This window comes from Camellia sinensis, unplaced genomic scaffold, assembly GCF_055761805.1.
Source record: "Camellia sinensis isolate YWXY unplaced genomic scaffold, ASM5576180v1 Unanchor3, whole genome shotgun sequence".
Lineage (NCBI taxonomy): Eukaryota > Viridiplantae > Streptophyta > Magnoliopsida > Ericales > Theaceae > Camellia > Camellia sinensis.
Genome location: NW_028129178.1, coordinates 8436400 through 8463730, shown reverse-complemented (window position 1 = coordinate 8463730; position 27331 = coordinate 8436400). Strand labels below are relative to the sequence as shown.

General features: G+C 30.4%; 1 protein-coding gene across 1 annotated transcript; it reads right to left on the bottom strand.

The window, feature by feature from the left end:
• Positions 1–657: 657 nt before the first annotated feature.
• LOC145816149 (serine carboxypeptidase-like 17) lies at positions 658–24954 on the bottom strand. The gene is made up of 14 exons (XM_082912391.1): positions 24681–24954; positions 24417–24562; positions 13707–13783; positions 13010–13132; positions 12745–12847; positions 10586–10623; positions 9781–9879; positions 8035–8121; positions 7782–7934; positions 6906–6977; positions 5105–5220; positions 2566–2679; positions 2434–2479; positions 658–983 (listed from the first exon to the last, which is right to left on the bottom strand). Exons 1-14 carry the CDS (start codon positions 24812–24814, stop codon positions 900–902), a joined length of 1392 nt encoding a protein of 463 aa, XP_082768517.1. The 5' UTR covers positions 24815–24954; the 3' UTR covers positions 658–899.
• Between the last annotated feature and the right edge of the window lie 2377 nt (positions 24955–27331).

Genomic DNA, 27331 nt, shown 5'->3' with positions numbered 1-27331 from the left:
ACACCTTCTACCGCTGCGATAACCACACTTGCCAACTGATCACTATCTGACCGTCAACAACCACTTTTCGCCACAACTTTCCGCGGTAGACAACCACCTCTTATTACCGCCAACCACTCCAGCCACCACCAACTACCTCTCATTGATAGCAAACCACCTTCAGTTACCACCTCTCACGTCCAGCAACAATCTCCGACCATCATCTCCAATCGTCAACAATTACCTCTTTCACTTGTTTTCAAAATAAATTTTAAAATACTCGTTTACCAAGCATGATTTATGAAATCAATAATATATTAGTGATATGACACCAATTATATTATTGAAGTGAAATATGTTTTAATTTATGAAATTTCATCATTGTATGACACATTGGCAGTAAAAAAAAAGAATTTGTATGCCATTTTTCTTCCAAAAGACTGAAATTCTCCATGGTGTCAACTTCCTAAACTCTAAAAATTTAATATTTTATTTGGTTAATTGGTGAAAAGTCCACACTTATGAGGACATATAATATTTGGTCTAAGGTTTAATCTCTTTCGTTGATAAGGACATGCGTTGAAAGTCGTCATTGCCATAAAATTAGCCAAAAAAGTCATTGGGGACTGAGGATGGCAGTTGGTGGCAATGAGGTGAATAAATAAGTGACATTAAAAATAGACATCTAACCTGAGTACCTTATTTTATCTCTAGATCCACTGGAGTCTTTTTTCGAGTATGCTAGTGATTGCTTTGTCATAGAAAAATAACAAACATTACATCCTTAAAAAATCGTGTTCATATAAAAATAGTTGTATCCATAGACAAGACCATATCTCATATTAGAGTTTTGGCAGCATCAAAGTGACCATACTTTTGGGTTTTGCCACACCTATTTGGGTAGATAAAAGATTGATATATCATAGAGGTTGATTAGAAATCCATCTTTCAAACATAGTATAACATTCAATAGGCTTTTGCTCCGAAGCTGTATGTCCTCCTCCCTATTAACACACAAAAAAGAGAGGTTAATTTCACTTTCTTCTATCGTTCTAACTATTGTCATTTTTATTTTTTAATTTTAATTTAAAATTATTAATTTTATCTATTTATCTAATTTTATCTATTTAGTCTATAAAGTGTTTTATTTATTTATTTTTATTTTAGTTCATATGGTCCACAAGATAAAATGTCCAAATTAATAGTGGTGGAAATCTAACCTGATACCCCCATACAAAAGGTAGTTTTATAATCTGCAAAATCTAAATCTAAATCATACAATTAACCACTTGTTTTACATGTACCTTATTATAAATTGGTATAATTTTATCACAAAATTTCGTAATATCAATTACAAAATGCATAATCTCACTACAAATTGGAGTAACAAAAAATATCATAACCATACCACAAACTTTTGTTACATGAATCGCAAAATTTTGCACATTTTGTTACGCTAATTTGTGACGAAATTACGTATTTTATATTTGATGTCACGAATTTTCATAGTAAAATTACATCAATTTGTGGTAGGGTGCATATGATATGCACCTTAAAAATGCACACCATAGGCTTTCCCATAACCCAATACCCATATTCTGCCTCACCCCTTATTTCAAAATAGTAAGCAAGAAAAATGAGTGTTGCTTTGTATGGTTTAAATTGTTTAAATTTTGAAATTATATTTTTACCTATCAAGTTAACCTTAGCAGTTACTAATTTATTTTTCATTTGGCTATGGTTTAAAAGCCAACTAATTGGTTAAAAAAAATTATTTTTCTAAAAAGCCATATCGCACCTGACTAATTCATGTTTTGCCAAAAAAATGAACTTTTAACTACTCAAAAGTCGGTAGAAAAATCATTAAAATTAAGAATGTGCTAAATAAATTAGCTTTTTTAGCATTAAGTTTTTGTAGACTTACTTTTAGTCAAGAAAAACTTTCTTTTTTTTCAATGAACAATCATCTCCAGTTAGATAACATTTCCTCACATTAGAAACTCTAAGAAGTAATTAGACGAAATTGATAGAAATAGAATAAAAATTGATAGTTTAAGAGATAAAAATAAAAATGACCTAATAAAAAATACAAAGAAGGTAAACAAACAAACAAACAAACAAACAAAAAGAGCATACTTCACGTTTGGTACTATTTTCATTTTTTTCTTCTAAAATTAAAAAGGAAAAAAAAAATTTGAAGCAGAAAACTTTTTGGCTAATTGTTTTTTTTTTTCTTGAAAATATTTTTGAGAACATCTTTTTTTTTTAGAAATACTTCTAAATTATTTTCTCAATTTTTAAGAACTGTTTTTACACAAAAATGAAAGGGATAAATTTTTTCAATTTTTTTATTACTTTTACTTTCAAAAACATGAACAACAAAAATAAAAAATTTCAAAACGATACCAAACACATTTGAAAAATATGGAAAACAAGTGAAGAGAAATTTCATACCTTGACGGTGGCAAAGGTCATCCAATTTGAGTAAGTCCTTGTATAACTACACATTGGCAATGAAAAATAAACAAATAAATAAAATAACCTTTTAAATAAGCTTTAAAAATGAATATCAAAAGTTGAACCTACCCGGCAACTTGGCCTTGGACCCACCATGAACGCCACTCATCAACAATGGAATAATTGAGAGCCCTAATCCATGCTTGAGTTCCCAAGAATGGAACCATCATGTCATGATCACCACTGCTTCAACCATCATTACACAACCAACTTTCTTAATTATTATTAGGGGAAATTACAATTTTAATTTATTGATTTAAATTTCATTTTTATTTTTTTTATTTTAAATTAAATAATATGTAGACTCTACACTTTAATTTTTGTTTTAATTTGGTTATTTCGTTCCAATTGAAAGGTAAAATTAATAACTTCGAGACACGAAAATTTAGACAAAAGAATTAAATTTAAACATGACTTAAATGTATTGACTAAATTGTTCAAATTTAAACAATAGGGATCAAAGTAAAAACTTGAATCAAATTATATAATTGAAAAGTATTAATTACATTTTTTTGGAACCAAATTATCTCTAGTTGAACAAAATATTGGTTATGTCCAGTTACCTTAGGTCCTTTGATGATCCAAATAATTCATTAGGTAGGTCTCTCTATATATAGATTATTCATGAGAAAAGTTAAGTTGATCTAATAATTATTATATAATTTCATCATATTTACCTTCAGAAAAATAACCACAGGTAATGATTTCAAGCAAGTGGTATGTTCTTTTAATGATAAACCTTTGTTGTTCAAATATTATTTTTTTTAAGATAAATATAATAAAATTTTATAGTTACAATTTATTAGATCAATCTTCTTTATTGTTGGTAGATGATCAACACACTAAGACTTCCCAAAAATAACTAATTTAAATCATAAAAAAAAAAAAAAAAATATGTTGTAACGCTCATAGCCAAGTAGACAAAAAATTAGAAAGTTGAGATGCTGCTGCGCAACAACGGCTGTTGTGTGGCGAAATGAACCTATTTCGGGGTTCATTTTAAACCTTAGATTAAGATATTCAGACTTCCCTTCTTGTAGATCTGAGAATAAGAAGAGTGGGAAAGGCAGGAGAATGAGGGAATGAGTGGAAAAGTCAAGAAGAGAGTGGGTGTAGAGAGATAGAGTGAGGTGGGGGATGCATATAAGATTGGAATATTGGATATCCACTACATAATTTATTCATTTTTTGTTTTTATTACCTTATCATAAAATTCCAATTTTATTTTCATTTTTAACCTTCCAAACCTAACCCTAATTCTATACCACCCACTGCTACCATCTCTGGCTACGACCTCCAACCCCTTCCCACCCTTCCTCACTTCTCCTTTCCACCTTTAGTCTCTTTCCATCCATGCCACCCCTAGCTCCATTTCCACCTCTCCCAACCCTTTCCTTCCCTACCTTTCCCCGCCCCTTCCCAACTCCTCTTTATCTTCTTCTTCCTCTCCTAATGATCCTTATCCCCTTCTCACTTCTCCACAACCCCCTTTGATAGAGAAAGAGGAATCGTGCATGCATCACAGAGAGAGAGAGAGAGACTTATAGAAATGAGAGGGGAAGAAAAGGAGACTGGGTGGTGCTGAGAGATGATGAATATGAACAGGAGAGTGTTGAATGGGAGGAGTAGAAAGAAAGTGCGGATGGAGATGATAATGGGAAGGGGGACAAGAATGCAAGAATGGTGTTGAGAACTGCTGGGTTGGATGGAGATGATAATGGGAAGGGGGACAAGAATGCAAGAATGGTGTTGAGAACTGCTGGGTTGGATGGAGATGGGTTAATAGGTGGCGGGCATATAGAGAATGGACTGTAGAAATTGAAGGTAGAGGCTAAGGATTTGGGTTTCAAATGATGAGAATGATAGTAGAATTGAGATTTAAGGTTGGTGTTCAAAGTAGGACTAGCAGGGATGGTGGGGGCGGGTTGAGGAGTGGCAAAAATGTGGGAGAAGAACTGCTAAAAGTGAAAGTAGGTGCTAGGATTAGGATTTCAAATGTTAAAGATGCTGCTAGAGTGTGGTTTGTTGAAAAGAGGTGTGCAGCAGCATGTGTGTTGAAAAAGAAAATTTTAATTTGTTGAAAAAAAGGAATGCGGGAGCAGCTTGGGTGTTTTGGTGCTGGTTTTTGGTTTTGGGTTGTGTGGGTTGAATTTGTGGGGATTTATGTATGTTATTTTTTAGTTAAGTTCTTAATTTTTTACTTTAAAAAAAAAAAAAAAAAATTGTGCAGCCAAGGGGTTAGTTGTATGGATGCGAGTAGCAGTAGTAGGGACAATTTGTACTTTCTGAATCTCTCTCGATACATGTCATCTTTCTGTACCTTTAATTTCATGCTGTTAATGAAATTTTTCTTTGTTGATCAAAAAAAAAAAAAAAAAAAAGATGATGCTAGAATTAGGATTAAGGTCAATGTTCAAAGTAAAAGAGAAAATTTTTAAATTTTGAGAGGAGGGTTCAAAGAAGATAAGGGTCCAACAAAGATTGGTGAATGCTATTAACAACACTCTTTTTAAATGTGTATAATGAGGCAAAATAGTGTGTAAATGGAAGCACCCATATTTTTTGGACTTAAAAGCTTGGTTTAATGCAAGAAACATAGTGATCTCACCTGTATATAAGGGACCTGTAGCCTTTAGTGCTGAGATTTACATGATATTGGAAACTGTCCCAAATTGTGCTAGTGTAAGATAATTTCTTGCATCTCATCCATCCTTTTATGCTTCCCTATTTTAAGAAGTACAATTCATTCTCTTATTATTTTTCTTATAAATAGTTTTAAGGGTAAATTATACAAATAATTCCTGCAATTTACACAATATGTCAATTTGGTTCCTATTATTTTAATTTGTCTGATTTTGCCCATTAATTTAACGGATTGTATCAATTTAGTCCAATAAATAACAGTTGTTAAGTTTGGTGGTTGGAAAGTCAAACTATGTATCAATTTGGTTCATGTAATTTACACAATGTGTCAATCTAGTCCCTGTCAAAATCAAGCAAATTAAAACAATAGGGACCAAATTGACACATTGTGTAAACTTTTCGTCCATCAAACTTAACAACTGTTTTTTATTGGACTAAAATGATACAACCTATTAAGTTAAGGGGCAAAATTGAGCAAATTGAAAAAACATGGACCAAATTGACACATCGTGTAAACTACCAAGATCATTTGTATAATTTTACCCTAGTTTTAAATATAGACGTATGTATGTTTCCTTCCCCTTCCCTGTTATCAGTACATCTCAACAAATCGGTGAACAAAAAAAAAAAAAAAATGCAAATTACACTTTGCCTATATCATTTAACCCCCTCAACTAAAAATTGTAACAGTTAATCCTGCTCATTTATTATTATTTTTTTTCAATTTGGACCTTAATGACGAATGTCCACTTTCATCTATTGGGGTAAATTACACTTTACTCTCTTAAACTATCACAAACTATCACTTTACCTCCCTCAACCAAAAAAAATACTACACTTTGGTTTTTCAACTCAACAACAGTTTTTGAGTTATTTTGTTTTCAGTAAAACTTTTTCGTATTTTAATCAAAAACAAATTTCTTAAATTTTTATATGCCTTTAATTTAAATACACCTAGAAATTAAAATATTTGTGAAGAAAAATCTTTAAAAAAAAAGTTCACAAAAGATGAAAAACTAAAAGATAAAAAGATTATAAGAAAAAAAAAATTAAAACGGGTATACTTTTGTATTTCTTTTATCTTTAGTGAACATTTTGCTAGATTTATTCATAAATATTTTATTTTTTAAATGCATCTAAATTAGAGGTACATAAAAATATTGTCATCTATTTAAGAAACATGTCCTTAAAAGAATATTTACATGATACAAATTTATAATTCAAGGTGGAAAAATGTAGCATTTTTTAGTTGAGGGGTAAAATGAAGTGATACTGGGTGACAGTTCAAGAAGGTAAACTGCAAATTATCCAATAGCTAAAAAGGCATTTTTTGTCAAAAATGTCCAAATTGACAAAAACTAATAGATGAGGGAGTTAAAGTGTTACAATTTTAATTTAAAGAATAAAACGATATGGAACAATATTTGAGGGGGCTAAAATGTGATTTACCCAATAAAAAATGCATGTGTATTGGCCAATTCAAAATATGTATCAGTTATGACCGATATCATTGGTTCACAATGATACGAAGTAGGCTACTATAAAACACTTTATGTTTTATTTTTGCAGCTAATGATATTTTAAAAAGGAAAAAATTATAATAAACTCCCTTCAACTATGACTTGTTTTTGAGTTACCACATTTCTGAATTTCTATTATGTTTCGCTCGATCCACTCAATACTTTTACATTGTAACTAATAAGAATTCTTCTTTCAATATAGCTATATTTAAAAAATTTATTTTAAAGAAATAATTTCAAATGTACCTTTCGGATATGGAGTGCTTCTCGAACTCTATCATTATTATTCCAAATATAGGACAGTTTGTACGCATTGATCTACAATCAAGGATGTCAATCAAATAGTCATAAGATAATCTCCTTATCAAACCATACATATGGGATCATTGGGATAAAATCAGCGCAATTTCAAATGCTATATTAGAGCATCAACAATGTTGAATGTCATTGTCAAATTTTAGCTATGCCATAATACAAAAATGTAAAAGTTTGGCAACCTTGCTCCAAACATGTGGCATGGTGAAAGGTTTCCGTTGAGGTTTGCCCTTCTGCTCTTCACCTACTTTATGGAATACTTGTCAAGGATAGCAATGCTAAAATTTAGCTACTTCAATGATAGCTTCATTAAAGCACCCGGCTGCTATAATATAGGTATGGTAACTCAACTCCCCATTGGAGTTACTCTTACAATTGGCAGATCCAACATTAATATTTTAAGCTTCAAAAAGATTTTGATAGACTGAACTTTAGCGCACTAGACCATGCCCTGGACAAAAGCCATTTTTGCGGTTCTTCAATTTGGCCGGATTAATTACATGGGAATCCCTCACTAATTAAGTCATTCTCCTTTATTGTAAAATGTGTAAAATTGATAACTCATCTTCTAATATTTGAAAAGTCAAAACACAAAATATAATATTTCAGTCAATTCAGTCGGTATTGGTATAAAATTTTGAATCCAGAATAGACCATAGCTTATGAAACCTTATTAAAATCAAAATTTAATCCATTTGTTTTTCTTAATGCCATAGCATATTACCACTAATTTTTCATTTTTTTAAACAATATACCATGCTAAGTCTAAATTGGGAGCAAATTATTGGAAAAGTTAGGAGGGCTTACACGACTAGAATCACAAGGCGATGATTGACGAACAACAAGCTCTATGTTTTTCTCATCGACATATCTTCTTTCACTAAACAATTCCTGTGGTTTTGGAGAAGCAAAACCACATGATGGTTCCAAAATTTGAGAATTTAGAACTCCATCAATACACTACAAAAACAAACAAAGAAGTTTTATCAACTTAGTATCCAAGAAAAGGCACACAATAAGGTAATGGAAAGGTTTGTAGAATAGAATATAATATATTGACCTGAGAGTAAGCCTGATGATCCTGCAAACACCGTGTATTGTCGGGATCTATATTCGAATACTCTCCTTGACAGCTTCTTTGCAATGACTAGAAAAATAGAATTCACATATGGTCTCCGTCCTAAGAAGTACGGACATATATACAGACATGGAGATTCGATATAGTGATTTCAAAAAGAATAAATTACACTAATCTCCCTTGAGTTTTAGAGAAATTAGAACAAGTCTTACAATTTTGACATAATTATATAGACCTCCCTTTTAGTAATGTTAAAGAGATCAAAACTAATACAGATGGTATAAAAACATAATGATAGGTAAAATATATGTTTCAATATGAAAAAGATGATAATATCATTTTTTTTCATTCATACAGCTAATCTGATGAAAAGGGGGCCAAGCGTTATATGAATTACAATCTTAAGGGAATTCAATGTAATTATGTCAAATTTGTAACCTTAATGTTGTGTTTGGTTGGGGGATTTAGGAAGGGATTTGGAAAGGAAAATGGAAAAGGTAGGTGAAATGTGAATAAATCATGTCTATATTTCACATAGTTTCACACACCTTTTTCCTTTCCCTTTCCAAATCTCATCTCAAATCCCTCAACCAAACACAGCATAAATGATTGGCCTAGTGGTCAATCTTGGGGCTTGGGGTTTGGGGGTATGCTCCCTCCAAAGTTTTAGGTTGAAGACCTCTTAGGTACAAACAATTTATTGGAGGAGCCAATCTATACGAGGCTTTACCTTGACTTTAATTGGGACCACCACAGATGGACGGTGGGATTAGTCTTGTGAATTAGACAGTCATTTGGGCCAAATATCAAGTTATCAGAAATTATGCCAAATTTATAGGATTTATTGTATTTTTTTTTATTTTTTTTTCCCCAATCTCAAGGGAGATTAGTGTAATTTAACTTGTCAAAAAAATAAGGACTCAAACACAAGAGGAACACGACAACAAAAAAATATTATATATATTTTTAATTGCTATAAAATTAATATCATCCACAAATAATTAAAATTAACAAAAATTAAGGCCAATTTGATATTTAAAAATAAATCTCACTCTTACGTTATCTCTTATCATTTATGTCTTCTTTTATAGATGGACAATTAATTATTTAAATCCAAATAAAAAGTAATAACCATTCAAAATCTAACCTCCATCAAATGCATTAACAACAAAGAAAAATGGATTTAATTGGTGTATCCCCAACATGTTTGCTCGAAAACAAATTAATTAAATATCAGGACACCTATTGGCATGTCCCATATTTATCTCATTGTCTGACACCGCTACGGCATATATTTCAAAGTGGGGCAATGCTAGAGACCTCTAATTTAGAGGCTCTAAACACACCTCTAATGAGGTGGAAAAGGCAAAAAAAAAAAAAAAAAAAAAAAACCAAGACACAGCACTAATGTGGCAGTGGGTGGGACCCACTACCACATCACTAGTGGTACCTCTAATTAGAGGTCCCAAGCATTTTTCTTTCAAAGTGTTGGTATTTCACGATCTCTTTCATTACCTTTTCCATTAGGCACTCAATCTGTTTAGTCTATTATCTTTATCTATGAAACAACGTCACATATGAGGAGGAGTATTAGTTTGATCAACATTTTATTTAAAAATATTTGGGACAATTGTGATTTGTGATAATTGCTGATGAAATAACATTAAATGAAGATATTTGAGTAGATTCTAAAAGAGAGATTGAATTTATTTCGAAGTATTAAAGCACCTCGTAGAGTTCGTCTGAAATAAGTCCCATTCCATGAGCAAATGGAATTGCATAATTGCTGTCATCAGGAGTTGTAACTGGGTTGCCAAGTAGGTATCCCTAAACCATTTCAGAATGAGAAAAATTATTCATAATTTATGCAAATAAATAAATAAATAAATAACAAGAATTATGTGTCAATATCATTTTTGTAAACAAATTTATCTTCATAAATGTATCATTATATATGAAAATTATATATATATATGTATTTTTTTTAATTACACTAGTAATCCTTATGTCAACTCTTGTATCATTTTGACACTTACACTTTCAATTGGTTCAATCTTGATATTCAATTTTAGATTTTATATCAATTTGATTCAATTTACAATGCCATTATGATTTTTTACGAAAATTATCACTGAATTGGTTGATGTTTACTCTTTGAATTGATCAAATTTACAATCATAAAAGCAAGAGACATTCCACTCGTGTACACATTTTTCATAAAATAATGTGAATAGTGAAAATCAGCTAAACCAAATTGAGGTAAAATTCAGAATCAAAATCAAACCAATTAAAATTATAAAACCAAATAGAAACTACTAACATAATTTGCCCCACTCCTTTAGAATCACAACAAAACACTTTGTAACTTTGTGAAGCATTAAAATTTTAATTCTCATGCTTCTATCAACCCAAACGATACTATCCAGCTCACCCAAAAAAATAAAATTAAAAAAAAAAAAATCCAAAAGATACAATCTAAAAGTGGCCTAGTTATTGTAACAGAAAAAAGATACAAAGAGAAAGAGGTACAAACCTTGAGATTGATAAGTGGTTTAATGCCTGCTTCGTTTCCTGCATTGCAACACAGTACATGAGAGGGAGATTTATGATCTAGTTTCGGCCAAACAAGATTGGGCCGAGGTATTTGGCTTCAGGATTGTGCCGTGGTTTTGCTCAGTAATGGCAAAGGGCCTGCGGAGCCGAGCTACTTGGGCTCTTTGGTATGAAAGCCGGTCAAGTGAGAGCTCGGCTGAGACGTCCGCGGCCTAGAAGGGCTTCATGGTTCGTGCGTTGCTCGGTCGGAAGGCGCGCACCCATAGCTCGGCGTGAAGATTCGTGCCTGAAGCTCGGCAGGAAGGCCTTTGGTTGACCGGAATGACCAATTCCGTGCTCGGCGTCGCCGGAATGCAGTCGAGCACGGCTGAAACGAAGCTCGGTTATTGAAAGCACTTGGTCTTGAAGTGCAGTATGGCTGTTAGCAGCCGAGAAGCTGCAGCCCGGCTGCCGAGCTCCCAGTAGAGTGGGCTGGCAGTTGGGTTAGGTGGTGTTCAGCATGGTTTATGCTGACAGATGGGATAGCGAAGCCACGTGTTAGGAGATGACTGGGAGTGGATATGGGGCGCAGAGGGTATATAAGCATGTCTGCGCCCCCCATACGCGAACAGACGAACACTTGGGTAAGGAATTCTTACATTCAAACACTCTTCTCTCTCTCTCTCTATCCTAAGGTGTGTACTAACTTGGTCGTCGGAGGGTTTTTCCGGCCACACACCGCCGGGTAGCTCACCCTTATTGGCTCACAGGTGATCGGGCAAAGACGGAGCTCGGAAGAAAGGAGTACGGGCTTGCCGGAATATTTGCTCCCCATACAGTACACTTGATCAACCCCTTCTTCAAAGAAAAATGATTGAGACAATAAGTTGTGAGCTCTAAAAGAGCTCTAACTTGTGGGTCCCACCGCGTGATTTGATGTTTTGACTTTTGTTTTTGTTTTTTGTTTTTTTTTTTAGGGTTGCCACGTCACTAGTGCTCTGATTAGAGCTATATTATTAGAGCTCTTAATCACCATTGTTCTTCAAATTACTGTCGAGTCTTTTTTTTTTTTTTTTCTTTTTTCTTTTTTCAGAAATTACAAAAAAAAAAATAAATGAATAAAAAAATTCCAAAGTTTGACCTCAATAATAAATTAAACCAAAACTTTTTAATTATTTAAATCCTAAATTTTTTAAATAGTATTAATTTGTTACAAAGTTTAATTTTTACCAATTTGAACATATATTTATATTATATGGAATCACGTACGTACGAGTGTCGAATCAGGGCCAGTCCTATGTTTTTTGGGGGCCAAGGCTGACGGAATATATGACCTACGGTTTACCCCTTAATCGATGGACTTTCAGAACCAAGAGTCAGATTGTGTCTATGGGAGAAGAGAATACACTGTGGAACCTGTTAAGTGGTAAAAAGATTTCTTATTTGCAAGTTTTATCCAATATATTTTATAATTTAAATTTGAACCCCGAAATTTGTTTTGGCCTTTAGTCATCTGTGTTGTGAAGTAAAAGAATATTGGATTGGGCCTTCAGTTTTGGACTATTAATATTACATTGACTAAAACTATTTTGAGGTCCTTAAATTTTAATAAAATTAAGGGGCTCAAAGCGGCAGCCTTGCTTGCCTTGGACCAGAGCCAGCCTGTGTCTAGTGCAGATATTTGTCTAAAGTGTCTAATTTATCTAATCCTATGTCTAAGGAGATATAAAGACACTACAAAATATTCATGCTTTTCAATGTACTTTTTTGTATTTTTTAAAGTGAAATAACGTTTAAAGATATCATACATCATTTCATATATAATATGAGAATTTTATTTGTATAATTAGGCCAAGTTTGGGAAGACTAAATAAGTGCACTTTTTAACTTTTTATCAAATATGAGTTGGGTTTTGGTTGGGGTTTGAAGTGATGTGTTAGAGAGGTGATGTGACTTAAATAAGATGATATGATTTAAATAGGATAGTGACTTTTTGACTTTTTGAATTTTTTAAGAGTTGCCAAACTTGACCTTGAATTACTTAGATACGCTTTTTAGTTTTCTGACTACACATATCAGTGTATACGTTAGCAGCAAATTGTAGAGTTATACCAATAGAATTTTCGGAAATTTTCTCTTACCCATCATTTACTTTCTTACCATTTGATATTAGTTGAACTATAATTGGAATAGTAATGCCTGTGTATGACTCTCCACCCACGTAAACTGGATTTGAGAGGAAGTTTGGATGATCAATCAACCACTGCAAAAAGTTTTCAAAACAATAAGATTGTGTGTATGTATAGTTTTTTTAAATTTTGAAAGTACAACTGGTTTATGCAATGGACTGTTCTTCATTTACTCTCCAAAAGCCACTCTAAAGCATTGTTTCATATTGCTTTTATTGGATAGTTTAAAAAGTTACCTTCTTGAGAAATTCATAGGCTTGGTCGCATGATTGCAAATCAGAAGATTGAGAAGCAAGTGATGTCATTCCGTAGGAGAATCCAGTACCAACAGGTAAGTCTATAAAGATTACGCTCGCCACCTGATATTTATCATTGCACCATGATCAAATTAATGTTATTGTATGTGCTCATGCACATAATCATTGGATGAAACACTTCTCTCCCATCAATTGGACTTTTAGTCCAAATTTTTTGCGAGAGGACAAGTGGATCTCATTGTGGGATTCATTTTTCCTCTCACAAATTCATCTCCCATCTATCTCATTTGGAAATGAAATGGACTGGACATTGTTGTTGAGTCCAATCAGGAGTCATTCTTTAAGTGAGCCCCTGTGTGTAGATCATTTATAAAAAAATAAAATAAAATTTATCATAAAATCACAATTACGTTATATCTTCATATTTATCTTTAAAAAAAAATACCAAATATGCTTTTAAAAATAGGCTATCTATTTTTTTGAAGATAAATATGTTGAAATATGTTATTATTATTACTAAATCTTTTTTTTTTTTTTTTTTTTGTTACACAAACTATGGTTGATGTTAGGGTAACATATAATATTTTAATGCATTAGATAGTATATATAGTTGCTCTTTACAGCGTATAAAACTAGTATGGCAATAATAGCCTCACGCTTCGTGTATTCTATCTACCTTCGTCCATGAATATGGATTCAAGACTAAAGTAGGCAAACTCCCTTCTTTCTGGTTGGCCTCGAAATTTAGTGGACCTGCAAATTAGTTAAGCCATTATATATTCTCAATAAATCACCAATTCAAATCAATTGGGCACCTTTTTTTGTTTTTTTTTTTTTTTAATCTTTTTGATTTCCTTCAATTTTGTTTCCTTCTTTGTTTTTTGCACTATTCACTGAACACAAATCCCTTAGGCTTTATAATGAAATAGGTAAAAAAAAAAAAAAAAAAAAAAAGAAGTGGAAAAAATTTAATTTCTATGAGTTTGTTTAATTTGAAAGTGGTGAAAAGTATAAGCAAACTAATTTTCTTGTACAATTATAACTAATATTTTATTTCTTGCAAAAGACACAAGAAAAATTGAATGTGTGAGTTATTTATAACTAAACTTTTAAATTTTTCTATCTTTTTCTTACAAATTTTTCATCTTAATCAAATGCTTACAATAAAATATATTTTCTTTTCTATTTATTTTCTTTCACTTCATTTTCTTTTACTTTCACTTTCTATCAAATTTTCTTTCTAATCAAACGGAACCTTAAGGATTAATTATTTTTTTTACATGTATACACGGCTAGTGACGAACCTAAAAATTGTACAAAAAGAGCTAAAGTAAAATCATTTAGAATTTGGAAGGATTGAAGTAAAATTATATGCATGTTAGTGGGGCCAAAATTTTTATATATATACTAGTTTAAAAAAAAAAAAAAAACCGTGTTATTACAATATGTTGGATTTTATATTTTGATAATTTTTAAAAAATTAGAATATTGTTCTATGAAATTGAATAGAATAAATCATTAGATATATGATAGAATTATATGGTATGATATATATCATTTTTTAATTTGTTATACACCTAATGATGTAGACTCCAATTCTATTGTCATATCATTTTGAATGAATTTATAAGTCTTTAACATTTCTTCTGAATTTATATATAAAAAAAAAATAGTGCGCAACTTTTCTCACCAGATAAATATAAAACAAATACCAAGATAATTCCCCCATCTAAAAAAACTACTAAGATAATTTACTGAACTAATAAATAAGCAAAAGAAAATACATATATATATATATATATATATAAATGACCAATTTTATTAATAAGTAAATCATTAAGTAAATTAACAATTTTCAATGATATGAAAAATCTTTTTTAGTTAACCATTTTGTTAATAAATAAAGTATTAAGTCAATTAACAGTTTTTAATGATATAAGAAATATTTTTTAATAAATAATTTTGATAATTTATTATTACATAGGAGAATATTTTTTTATTTTAAATTTATTATTGTGTTAAATTAAAATTTATAACAAACGGTAGTTGCAACTTCTAATATTCTAGGACCGATTCATATTTTAAACAAACCTTATGGGTGTATTTGTAATTTGTTAAAAAATAAAATATATATATGTTTTATAATTGATCAATAATGTTTGCGTAATTACGAAAAAAACATTCACTTAATATATAGGTCACTATTAGTAAATTATTTAAAATAAAAAGGCAAAATTAGGAGGAAAAAAAAAAAAAAAAAAAAAAGATGAACCGACAATAGGTAAGCACTTCTTTTATATATATATATATATATATTAGTTTAAGAAGGCCGTACAAGGCATGGGCTATTATTACAGCATATTTAAGTTTTGTATTTTGATAATATTTTAAAAATTCAAATATTGTTCTATGAAATTAAATATAATAAATCATTAGATAATCAACCCAAAACCAAACCTTAAGTCCCATAAAATAAGGTCGGCTACATGAATCTTTCTTCTTCACGCAACTTTATCAAAGGTCATTTCGTTAGTCAAATTAAGTAGATCTATATCTCTATTCACAACACTAGCCAATGTTAATCTAGACCTACTCGATCTCCTAACACTTCCATCTATCGTCATTGCATCGCATCTCTTCACTACTGCTTATGTTGGTCCCCGTTGAATATGACCAAACTATCTCAATTGATTTTCTGTCAACTTATCTTCTATCGGTGTTACTCCTACCCATTCCCAAATACATTCATTCCTAATTCTATCTTGTCTAATTTTGCCATACATCTATCTTAGTATCCTCATCTCAGCAACACTCATCTTATTTACATGTTGTTTTTTAGTTGCTTAACACTCCATCCCATACAATATTACTGGTCTAATAGTCATTCTATAGAACTTATTGATCAAGGTCGAATTGTGCAACACTGAGACCGCTAATTAGGATCTTTCTAACTTTACTTGCTTGACAAACTATACATTTTATGCATGTTTAATGTCAATTAGGTTTGTACACAGTGGGAGCATAAAATGAGTAGAAAATTGCTTTCCACACGTGTAGAGACCTATTCCCACACGTGCGGCCTATACCTCGCAACCAAACGGAGCCTCAGCTTCTCGTACGCGCGTAGGGTTTTTCCCGCACGTGCGGCACCCCTTCCCGCACATGCGGTGACCACTCTCGCACGTGCGGCCGTACCTCTAAAATTGTGTCGTTGTTTTAAACCTGTTTGGAAGACAGCAGAGGTATAAAAATACAAAAAATAGGCTGGAATAGGATTCTGAAAAATTCAAAGAAAAAGAGGCGGCTAGGGTTTGGAAAAAAAAGTGATTCTCAATCTTCAAAGCCAATTCTCATAGAGGGTTTTTCTTCCCCCACTTCTTCTCACTCCTTCATGAGTGGCCAGGCTCCCATTTCTAGGGTTTTGATGAAACCCTAGCTATGTAATTAGGTTTTCTCTTTTCTTTTTTATTATATAAAGGTTTGAACAAATTGTATAATGTTTAAGAAGTTTCAAACATATATTTTTTATTATTACTTTAAGTATTCTGCTTTTTGTGATTGTTGAATGCTTTCCATACAATAATTTTCTATTATTTCATATTCAAGGTATGAGACGAACCATACTATGAGGGACGAGTCATGCCGCTACCTTAGTTTAGAGCAAACGATATGTACTACTTGAGATGGTTCGTGTCCATACATTGAATGTGATGATTTTCTTGATAAATGCTTCGAGCTTATAGTTGCGAAGTATTATTCTGTTCAAACTGTAACATAATTGAGTCTCAAATTGAAGTTTTATTTATGTAACTAGTGGTGAATTCATTACCTTAGGTTTTTCCACAATCAGTAATTTCAATTTCAATTTTAATCGCTTGTTTAATTTAATTATTATTATGTTATGAACAACCATCTTTTTTATCAAAATTAATTTAGGAATTTATCATTTAAATTAGTTTAATTTCACAATTGTCATTGTGGATCGATATTTGGACTTACTATTATTCTAAGGAATTTGGTACAATTTAGTATTTAATTTTGGTGTGTGAAATGGCCCATCACTTACCTTTTAGTCTAATGAGTATTCATTTATCGCATAGTATCTCATACTCACTTCTCTACTTAAGCCATCCTACCTTAATCCTATGAGTCACATTCGCATCAATCTCCCCTGCCGTTGTGATAATCGACCTTAAATAACGAAAATTTTCACTTTTAGACAGTTCTTGGTTCTCAAAAAATCTAACAGAGATAGCCGACACAGTATGGCGCACACAAGGTGTAAGTGCATGAAAGTGCAAGAGATTTGAAATTTTTAGTAAAGTCAAATTCTAATTAAAGAAATCACTGTTTTTCTATCAACTCGAATCTGCAATCTTTTATCTCATTACACTTTAAAGTGTGGTTACAAGATCATTGGGCCAAACCCAAGGTCTAAAAGAGATTTGTGATAAAATCAAACAAAAATGATATAGGTCAAAAAGTTTTATGAAAATTTCTATCAAACTTCTCACATGATATGGTCAACATGGGTGTGGGTATGTGTGTTTGGTAGGGGTGTAAATTTAGCTCAACCCGGGCTCAGGCAGACCCATGTTGGGCCGCGTGGGCTCTTGCCACAATTTAGACGGGGCCTGGCTAGCCCACGGGTTAGAAAATTAGTCCCAGGCCTAGACCTAAGGACATTTGAGCCTTGGGCAATCCGGGCCTTTGGCCATGCTAGCGTTCCTAGGCCTAGGAGGGCCTAAACATTTTTATGTTTTTCAATTTTTTCCACCAAAAGTTTATTCTTTTTTACTAAAAATGACACTGGACCTCAGGTGGGCTGGGCCTCAGGTCGGGTTTTGAGTGGTCCTTAAGCGGACCGATGGATTGGGCTATGGGCCATGCCAAAATGATAGCCCAAGCCCAGGCCTAGGGTCCCGGACTAGGCTCGAGTTTGAGCCTAACCAGGCCGGGCCCATTCCCAATCACGGGCAGGCTTCGAGCCGTCCATAGTCCGCAAGCTATTTTTGCACCTCTAGTGCTTGGTAATTTTGTGATTCAAGGCCTTGTTTGGGAAGTGACTAGTATAATCAAATAGTCACTACAAGTTATTACATAACTTTCCTTATTTTTTGTGTATTTTTTCGTAAAAAATTAAAAAAATCAATTAAAATATTCAATTTCCAAACTCTAAGAATTGTTTTGGATATAACTTATAAGTTGATTTTTTATTCATTACAAAAAGATATAAAAAAAAAATAAAAAGATAATATAATAAAAATAAACAAATAAATTAATAAATAACGTATTTATAGTATTGCCAAATCTAAATGAGAAGAGTCAATGTATGGCTAAGATTTGACTAGGATTTCTCCCATTAAGACGAGCCAATTTACGGCCATAGTTGGACCAACAAACCAATTTACAGTCATGGTCAAACCATCGAGCTAGTTTATGGTCATGGTCCCACCAACGAGAAAATAGTAGGGAAAATAATCAATAAATTTTATTTTGTTTATTATTGAGTTGCATGGATTCGAATATGGACAATTGAACTCTATTTGTTATAAAATATTTTTTAAAAATTTATTACTTCATAATGATGTCTTTTATCTTAATTTTACCCTTCTTCTTTAATATAAACAAAAATTTATAAATAATTTTAACTTAATGAAAATTAAAAATATAAGTAACAATTAGATCAAAAAACTTTAGTATAAATGCGTCATTTTTTATTATTCCCAATTATAAATTTTATATAGTATAAACAATTTAAAAAGTTGTTAATCTTCTAAAGAGTTTTGAAAAATAATACTATGGCAAATTTATATATTTCTCAATGCATGAGATAGGTTTTTTTTTATTTTTTTTTATTTTTGGTTATGTAAGGTATTCTTGGCCAATTTACGTGCACCAAACTAAGTCCTTACGGCCCGAACAAACCTTCCGAAACTTGAGACCTGGGAGGGAGCAAACCTCCAGACCCTAGTCGTCACCCACTAGGCCAACCACCCTGTGGTTAATGCATGAGATAGTTGATGAATCATATACTTATGTTTTTGTTTATGAAAATTCATTTAATTCAACAATTAAAAATATTATTATCATAAAATTTTAAATAAATTAAAATTATTTATGAATTTTTTGGTTCATATTTTAATGAAAGATAAAATTAAAATAAAATATACTATTATGAAACCTTGGCCTAATAACCTTGAGATTATAAGTTCAAGTTTTGAGGCAACCACTATGGCCCCGTTTGGTAGAGCTGTGGGAAAGTGATTATAACTTATAGCCTAACAGCTTATAACTTATAACTGTGAACATAAGCTGATTTTTGACTTATAAATTAAGCTTCTCCTCCCCTGCTCAAAGAATAAGTTGATTTTTGACTTACAAAAAACTATAAGCTGTATTATTAAGCTGAACCAAACACATCAAAATAGCTTAAATTAAGCTAAAAGCTAAAATAAACTGAAAATAAGTCCTACCAAACAGGACTATAAAGCACTATGCCAATGATTGGTATGTATCCAATCTTTCCTCTCCCAAATACAAGTTAATATGTACTAATTGATCGTTATTTTTTATTATGAATAATTGAATTTTTTTATAAGAATTTATAAAATAAAAAAGAAAATATAGCAAGTTTGTCAATTGAAATTTGATATAATAAATAAAATAAAATTTATTGATGATTTTTTCATTGTGCTTTATAATATTTTAATAAATATCATACTTTTTACAATTAAAAAAATATAATTTTGCTTAGATTAAAAATACTTATGAAATTATTGTTCATATTAAATGAGGGATAAAATTGGGATAGCATATATCATTATAGAAGAATGAACTTGTTAGGAATGTTTTATGAAAAATAGGACTTAATTGTTCGTATTAAAAATTAATAAAATTCAATAATAATCTTAATAGTAAAATAGAACTTATTATTTATTTTCTCTTTTCTTGGGGGTTTCTTTGGTTTGATTTTCAAACATTAGTATTTTCTAACTTTTTAATTTTTTTATTTTTTATTTTTTATTTTTTATTTTTTAAATATACCTAATTTTTAGATGTATCTAAAAGCGTGCATATATTAAGTCCTATTTTACTTTTAGAATTATTATTGAATTCTATTAAATTTTAATATGAACAATTAATTCCTATTTTTCATTATGAGAAAGGGGGGAAAAAAAAATGTCAACAAGTGGAGGGAGATTTAAAGAAAAAAAAAAAAAACATTCGAACAATCATGACTGCTTTTATTGATCAATAATCGTGTTGAACTGCCAGAATGACCTTATGCTATTGGACAAGCAACATTGGAATGGAATTACATTCATATAGCATGTATATACATATTTCTCGTTTTTCATTGGACTGACAGTCCATCGGTCTATCAAGTTGATTTTTGGATCATATTTTGATAATGTAAATAGTTCATATTTTAAAATTTATTGAGTATATTATTCTTGCAAAAGGACAAGTCGATCGTATAACAAAAAATACGTGTTCAGATCAATTTTATATGAATCGTTTATTTTTATTTTTATTTTATACAAAATTAATTTGAATATGTAGTTTTTGTTATCCAATTGATTTAATTATTTTATAATAATGATATTTCAACGAAACCTAAAATATAAACAATTTATATTATTGAAATCAAAAAATGAACTCACCGGACCAAATAGCATCTATCTAGTTTGACGAAGGCCTGGAGTATGGTATACTTACAATTTGCATTTAATTCACAGCTCATTCGTGACACCCCAAATTTACGGATAATTAATAACTAGTTGACATATCAACTACAAGGTATCATGAAAAACCTTTAATGAAAATAATCATGAAATTTTGTGACCCTTAAATTACACTTAAAATAAAGTACCACACACTAATCAAAGTAATCCAATGATTATAAATTTTTTATGAGCATTTTCATGAAAAAATTTTCATGATCCCTAACTTTTTCCTATCAACTAAGGCATTATTTGGCATTCTAACAAAAGTATATATATATATATATATATATTTTTATCTTTTTATATTTTCTGAGTCATATTATCTCTTTATTTTTTTATATATTTTTTCGTTAAAAATAAAAATTATACTTATTTAGATCCCAAAAACCTTTTAACTTAAACTACATCTTAATTTTTTAACTCAGCTACTTGAGAGATGAAAAATTACATACATAACATACCTCGTCACACCTTCATCTCCTTTCTCCCCTCATGCCTATCCGTCTCTGCCTCACCACCAACAACAACCAATGTTAGTACCTACTATCCATAACTGCCACCCTTACTTCCTTCCTACAATCCCTACTAACAGCTTCCACTTATTTTTTTTTTAATAAATTACACTTACCTCCCCTAAAGTTTTTGACAATCACAAGAATTTCTCCCGTAGTTTCAATAATGACATTAATCTCTCTTACTTTTGAAACTATTATCAAGATTCTCTCACTATTAAGCTATTTAACATACTTTACTGATGTCATGCAGATGTCATATAAAAAATGACGAAATTACCCATTAATGGATTCATTTATTCAAATGAGATATTTCACTCACATTTCTTGAGATTTTACATATATATTATTAAAAATTCATACATATTTTATCATTATTTAATAAAATTCTTAAATTTCATGCAATATTAAATAAAATCTTTAACTTGTCAAGACATTATTAAATCATTTAAGACCCAAAAAAAAAAATTATTGATAAAATACTTAAAAATATAATCTCTCTAAAATTAATGTTAGATAATATCCTAAAAATTTAATATAAATCTTATTTCACATCACATAAATAACCTAAAATTCTTTATTTAAAGTAATGCATTTATTCTTTATTTAAAGTAATACATAAATAACCTACAATTTGTATTACTTATTTATTCATAGGTAAAACAAATTATTATTTTATATTTTCTCAATCATATATTATTCTCAAATTTTTATTTTTATTTTTGAGTCATTAAACTTATAGTCGATTTGTATTTAAAAAAATACAGGTTAATATTTCTTACATGATTAAAAAAAATTAAAAATAAAAATAGAAGTAAAAAAAATTAATTGCCTCACAATTAATTAAAATTAGTTAATAGGGATTGAAATATCAAAAAATCATTTGAGAATAAATTGATAATAAACAGTTCAAACAATTTGTCATTTCTTATAGCTAAAATTAAAATAAATCTTTACTTACATAGAGAAATTATTTGAGAACAATAAAATACTCAATTAATTTGGTATGTATGATACTTAAAATCTATTTATCCATCTTTATTTATCTCATTTAAACTATTTTTATTAAATTAAATCTTAAAATTAAGTTCTCACCTTCATTAATGGTTGAATTTTTATTTTATTTTATTTTTATAAAAATTCAAAAACTTGTTGTGGAAAAAAATAGATTCAAGAAATTATATTTATATTTTTAAAAAATTATGAAAAATAAATAATAATTTCATATATATTTAATAGGACAAATTAAATTACATTTATATTTTCTTCTTTAGAGGGTATTTTATTTCATTGCGTAATATTAGAGTCTGATTTCTTAGTTTTGTCAATAAAGTTATATGAGTACTAGATATACGGAAGAAGTAAAATTAAATAATTCAAATAATAACACTTCGCTATAAATAATAATATAACAAAATAAATGTGAGAAATTAAAAAATAAAGTAAAAACCTAACCATGAATGAATGTGAGAAATTAACTTTAAGATTTAATTTAATAAAAATAGTTTAAATGAGAAAAATAAAGATGGAGAAATATATTTTAAGTATTATACAACAAATTAATTAAGTACTTTAGTATTCTCAAATAATTTCTCCATTCAAGTAAAGATTAATTTTAATTTTAGGTGTAAAAAAATGAATTTTTTTTGAATTGTTTATTATTTTCAAATGATTTCTTAATCTTTTATTCCCTATTAACTAATTTTAATTTATTATGAGGTGATTAGATTTTTGTTTACTTATATATATATATATATATATATTTTAATTTTTTAATCATGTAAGAATAACTTGCATTTTTTTAAATATGCATCGACTAGAAACTTAATGATTCAAAGATAAAAATTAAAAATTGTTAATAATATCTTAACAATTTAGGGATAAATAATTTTCTTACATATGAATAAATAAGTAGGACAAATTAGTGGAAAAAAATTAATCCAATTGTTTCAACTAAAAAAAAAAGAAAAATAAAATAAATTTAAATAATATATGTATTAATTAAAATTAATAAATTTTTAATTGTTTATAAGTCTTTTAAGTATTGTATTAATTATTAGGGTCTTATATTAAACTATTATTGCGTTAATGTAAAATATGCATTGATCTTTAATAATATATATACAAAACATCAGGGGAGGTGAATGAAATTTTTTATTTTAATAGCTTATTGGTTGATTAAGTAATTTTCATCTATTGTCGCTCAATTCAAAGGGGCAATATGGTCATTTTGGATAATCAAGTGACAACATTTATGCTAAATTAACGGATTAGGAGAATCTTGATATTGCCAGCAAAAGTAAAAGATGTTTTTATAATTATTGAAATCACAAGAGAGATCCTTGTATTTGTCAGAAACTTCAGGGAAGGTAAGTGTAATTTACTCTACTTTTTTTTATATAATCCAATAAACAAAGCACGTAAGAGCATCTCAACACTTACTCAAACTTTTCATCAAATTTGAATAAAAATTTGAGTAAAAGTTTGATCTGATATGTTGCATTTCAATCGTTTCATCAAATCTTGCCGGTCATCCGGCCGAGAGAAAATTTTCAACAAAACTTCCCCAAGCCAGTCATCCACCTAGTCATTTACCAGCGATCGCTTGTGAAATTATGTGAAAGATTAAATGCTTCCTTGATTTGATTAAAAATTTGGTCTCGCCTTTCTTTGATTTGTGTTTAATGTCATGGTTGGAGCCAAAAAAAAAAAATTATTAAATTTAAATATAATAAAACATTTGAGGAAACGTTAGAGATGTGTGAAGGAAAGTTGTTATCTAATTTTTGAGGTCATATGATATGGCTGTCAATCTAAATAATGATATGCAGAGTATTGTTGGGTGGGTGGGTGCCATAATAATACAGATGTTTTGCGGTTCATCCATCCGTAAACAAGTAAATCCCAAATCGATCATCACTGTTGTTTTGGAAAGGGGAAATACAATAGGTGAAAGTTGGGAAAAAAAATTATGTGACACTTCTACCCTTACAGCCTTTGATTTGCACCCATCCCACCACGGATACACTTACACCGTCATGTGTTTGTAATTTTTTTCCTCAATTCCTATCTATACGTAATTCCCCAATACAATACAAGGATTTGAGGAAAGAGAAAAAGTGAAGTTGGAAATGAAAGATTTACCTATTTCATAAACGAAACCAGAGAAAGCAGAGCAGCCTGGGCCTCCTGTCAACCAAAGAACCAGAGGGTCCTCTTTGGGGTTGGATTCAGACTTAACAAAGTAGTAAAAAAGCTGTACATCCTCTAATTTATCCACACCCACATACCTGACACATACATGTATACACAATACATAACATTAATCCACTATATATTCATGCACAAAGAAAGACAGAAAAAGAATACTATATGAATGAAATATACTGAGTTGACCCACCCACCCACCCGGTTTCGAGTTCAAAGGGAAGGGGTCCTTCAAATCCTGGGAGAGATTCAACCACAGTGTGATCGAGTACGAGCTTAGATGAACAAGCAATTATCAAAAGAGAAAGCATGAAAATCAAAAGCAAGTGTGCCATTTTTGAAGCCAAGTTTGTGTTTAATTGGAACCAATCAATAACAGCGACACAGCGAGTGGGGTAAAAGGAAAAAGGGTCACCAATCCAAAAGGAAGGGAGTAGTTGTTTTGTACACTTCTCTTTATCATCTTTGGACTTTCTTTATTAATTTCTTGACTAAGTCATGACAAATAAATTAATGTAACCTCAGCAATAATGACAAATAATTATATTTTAACCATTAAAAAACAATGATAAATAATCGTACACGTTAGATTTAGAAATTTGTTTAATTTTAACATAAACTATTTATATGACCTTGTTTTTCACTGTGTTTTATAATATATATTTTTTCATTTGGTGCAAGAGCTTTTATTTTAATGTAATCCAATTGTTACCTGCCATATAATTATTGATTAAAAAAAAAGAAAAGAATACATGACATTGAGATGCTGCTGCCAAACACAAGAACAATCTTTAGAGTTATGGGGAAAAAAAAAAGAAAAAAAAAAAAGTAATGTTATGTGTACAAACTCACCATAAAATTATGTAAATTTCTAGAAAATTATATAAGATCACTTATATAAGTTCGTAAAAGTTTATGTAATTTTGAGATATGAATGCATATGGTGTGCATTGCATATGAGCGAATTTTTCTATGAAATAGAATCAAATAGTTTTTATTATTTTTAGCAAAAAATGAATAAATTTTAAAAGGTTACCAAAATAAATAAATAAATAAATAAAGGTTAATAATCGGAGGAAAATGTCAAAAAAAATAATAAATTCAAATTCAAATTCAAATTATTTACACATTCCAAAATTTGTATCACATTATTTCCATGAGTTTTGTTTCAAATTTTAAAATTTTATTATGTCACATTGGTTTGTTTGTTCGTAAGAATGGTACCTAAAGGGATGTTATCAACTTTTTTTTAGTTAAAATAGTCAATAAAGATAGACAAAAGTTAAAATAGTCAATAAAATAAAATGTCACATCATACACATTAATCAATCACTTTTTCTCACAACCATTTATTCAATTACAAAAAAATTCACAAATCATCCCAAACAAACCTTTTTTTCTTCTCATAAAAAAGTATAGTAAAAAAGTCAACTAAAATAGCAAACATCCCAAACGAAGGCTTAGTTAATTGGGATTTCCTGTAAGGACTAGGAGTGTCTCTAATTGGACTGGGCTGTCTCTAGTTGGACTAGACAACTGGACGATCCAGTCCAGTTCATTGTGGGCCCATTTTGGATTCGTCTTGACAATCCAAACTGTTCAATGCATAAGGCTCGTCAAGTATTTCGTCTCTGTAAAAAATTATGTTAATCAGATATCAATAGTTATTTAATCAGATCACATTTGTGTAAACAATTTATTTTTAAAATCATAATTATCGTTGACACAAATTTTTTTTTGATCAAATGACTATCAATATCTGATCAACTTGATTTTTGTAAAAATGAAGTAATCGAAGAGCTCTACATATTGAACGGTTCGAATTATCGATCTGTGACTCATGATAGGTCCATAGAAGACTAACAACATGCTCAAATCCAATTCCAGACTGGAGGGACAAAAGCCTAACCACAAAGGGGTGACTTCTGGGGCTAAACCTTAAGAAGTCGAGGCCTCAGAGATCACCTTTAGGTGGTGCTACAAAGCAGGGCCACTTAACCATATAATGGTAAGTCGCGGATTCACACATAAGCGAGGATTCAAACCTACATTCCTGACACTAAGTGCAGTTTACCCTAGCTTGGAAGGTTTGCCCTATCAACTGTATGTGCTATTGTCCAAATGGCTAACCCGGGAAAGAATAGAACTTGGGATCTCAAGACTGGAGGGAAGTCACTACCTTGCTGGAAAAAGTTCATCACCATAGAACTTTATGGAAAAATGACACTAAGGAGTTATTTGGGAACCTGGAGGTAAAATAGCCTCAAATACCAAAAAGGTCAAATAGCCTCAAATAATAGACTAAGGCCTCAAATAGTAGCCTAAGCCACTGTCATGTGGTTGACAGTCGGCCACCACAGGTGGTAAATGACAATTTTGCTCCTGTAGACTAATTTTGGAAAAACACGAATGTCTTAGGTTAAGAGCAAATTTGTCATTTTAGCCTCAAATATTATTTCAAACACATTTTTCACTACCACAATCAAACCAAAAAAATCAACCCAATTTTTCAAATAGAAAAACTAAAATTGCCTATTAAAATAGTCAAATAGTTAAAATGCCAAAAAAATAGTCACTTTCCAAACAAAGCCTAATTTTGATTGTATAAAGGACAAGCAAGCACTTATCATGCATCGTGTATAATATATTTTCAAAAAGGCAGTGCTAGGGACCTCAAATTGTCGAGGCACAACAATTCCTCTCTCTTCCTTTTCTTTTCTTTTTTTTTGGGCTATATTGTTTTTTTTTTTTTTTTTTTTTTGGAATGGTGGACATCCCGCACCAACTCAGCCTAGGTTGGACTAGTTAGGTGATAAAATCAACTGATCAATTAGGCTGCTGGTTAATATTTA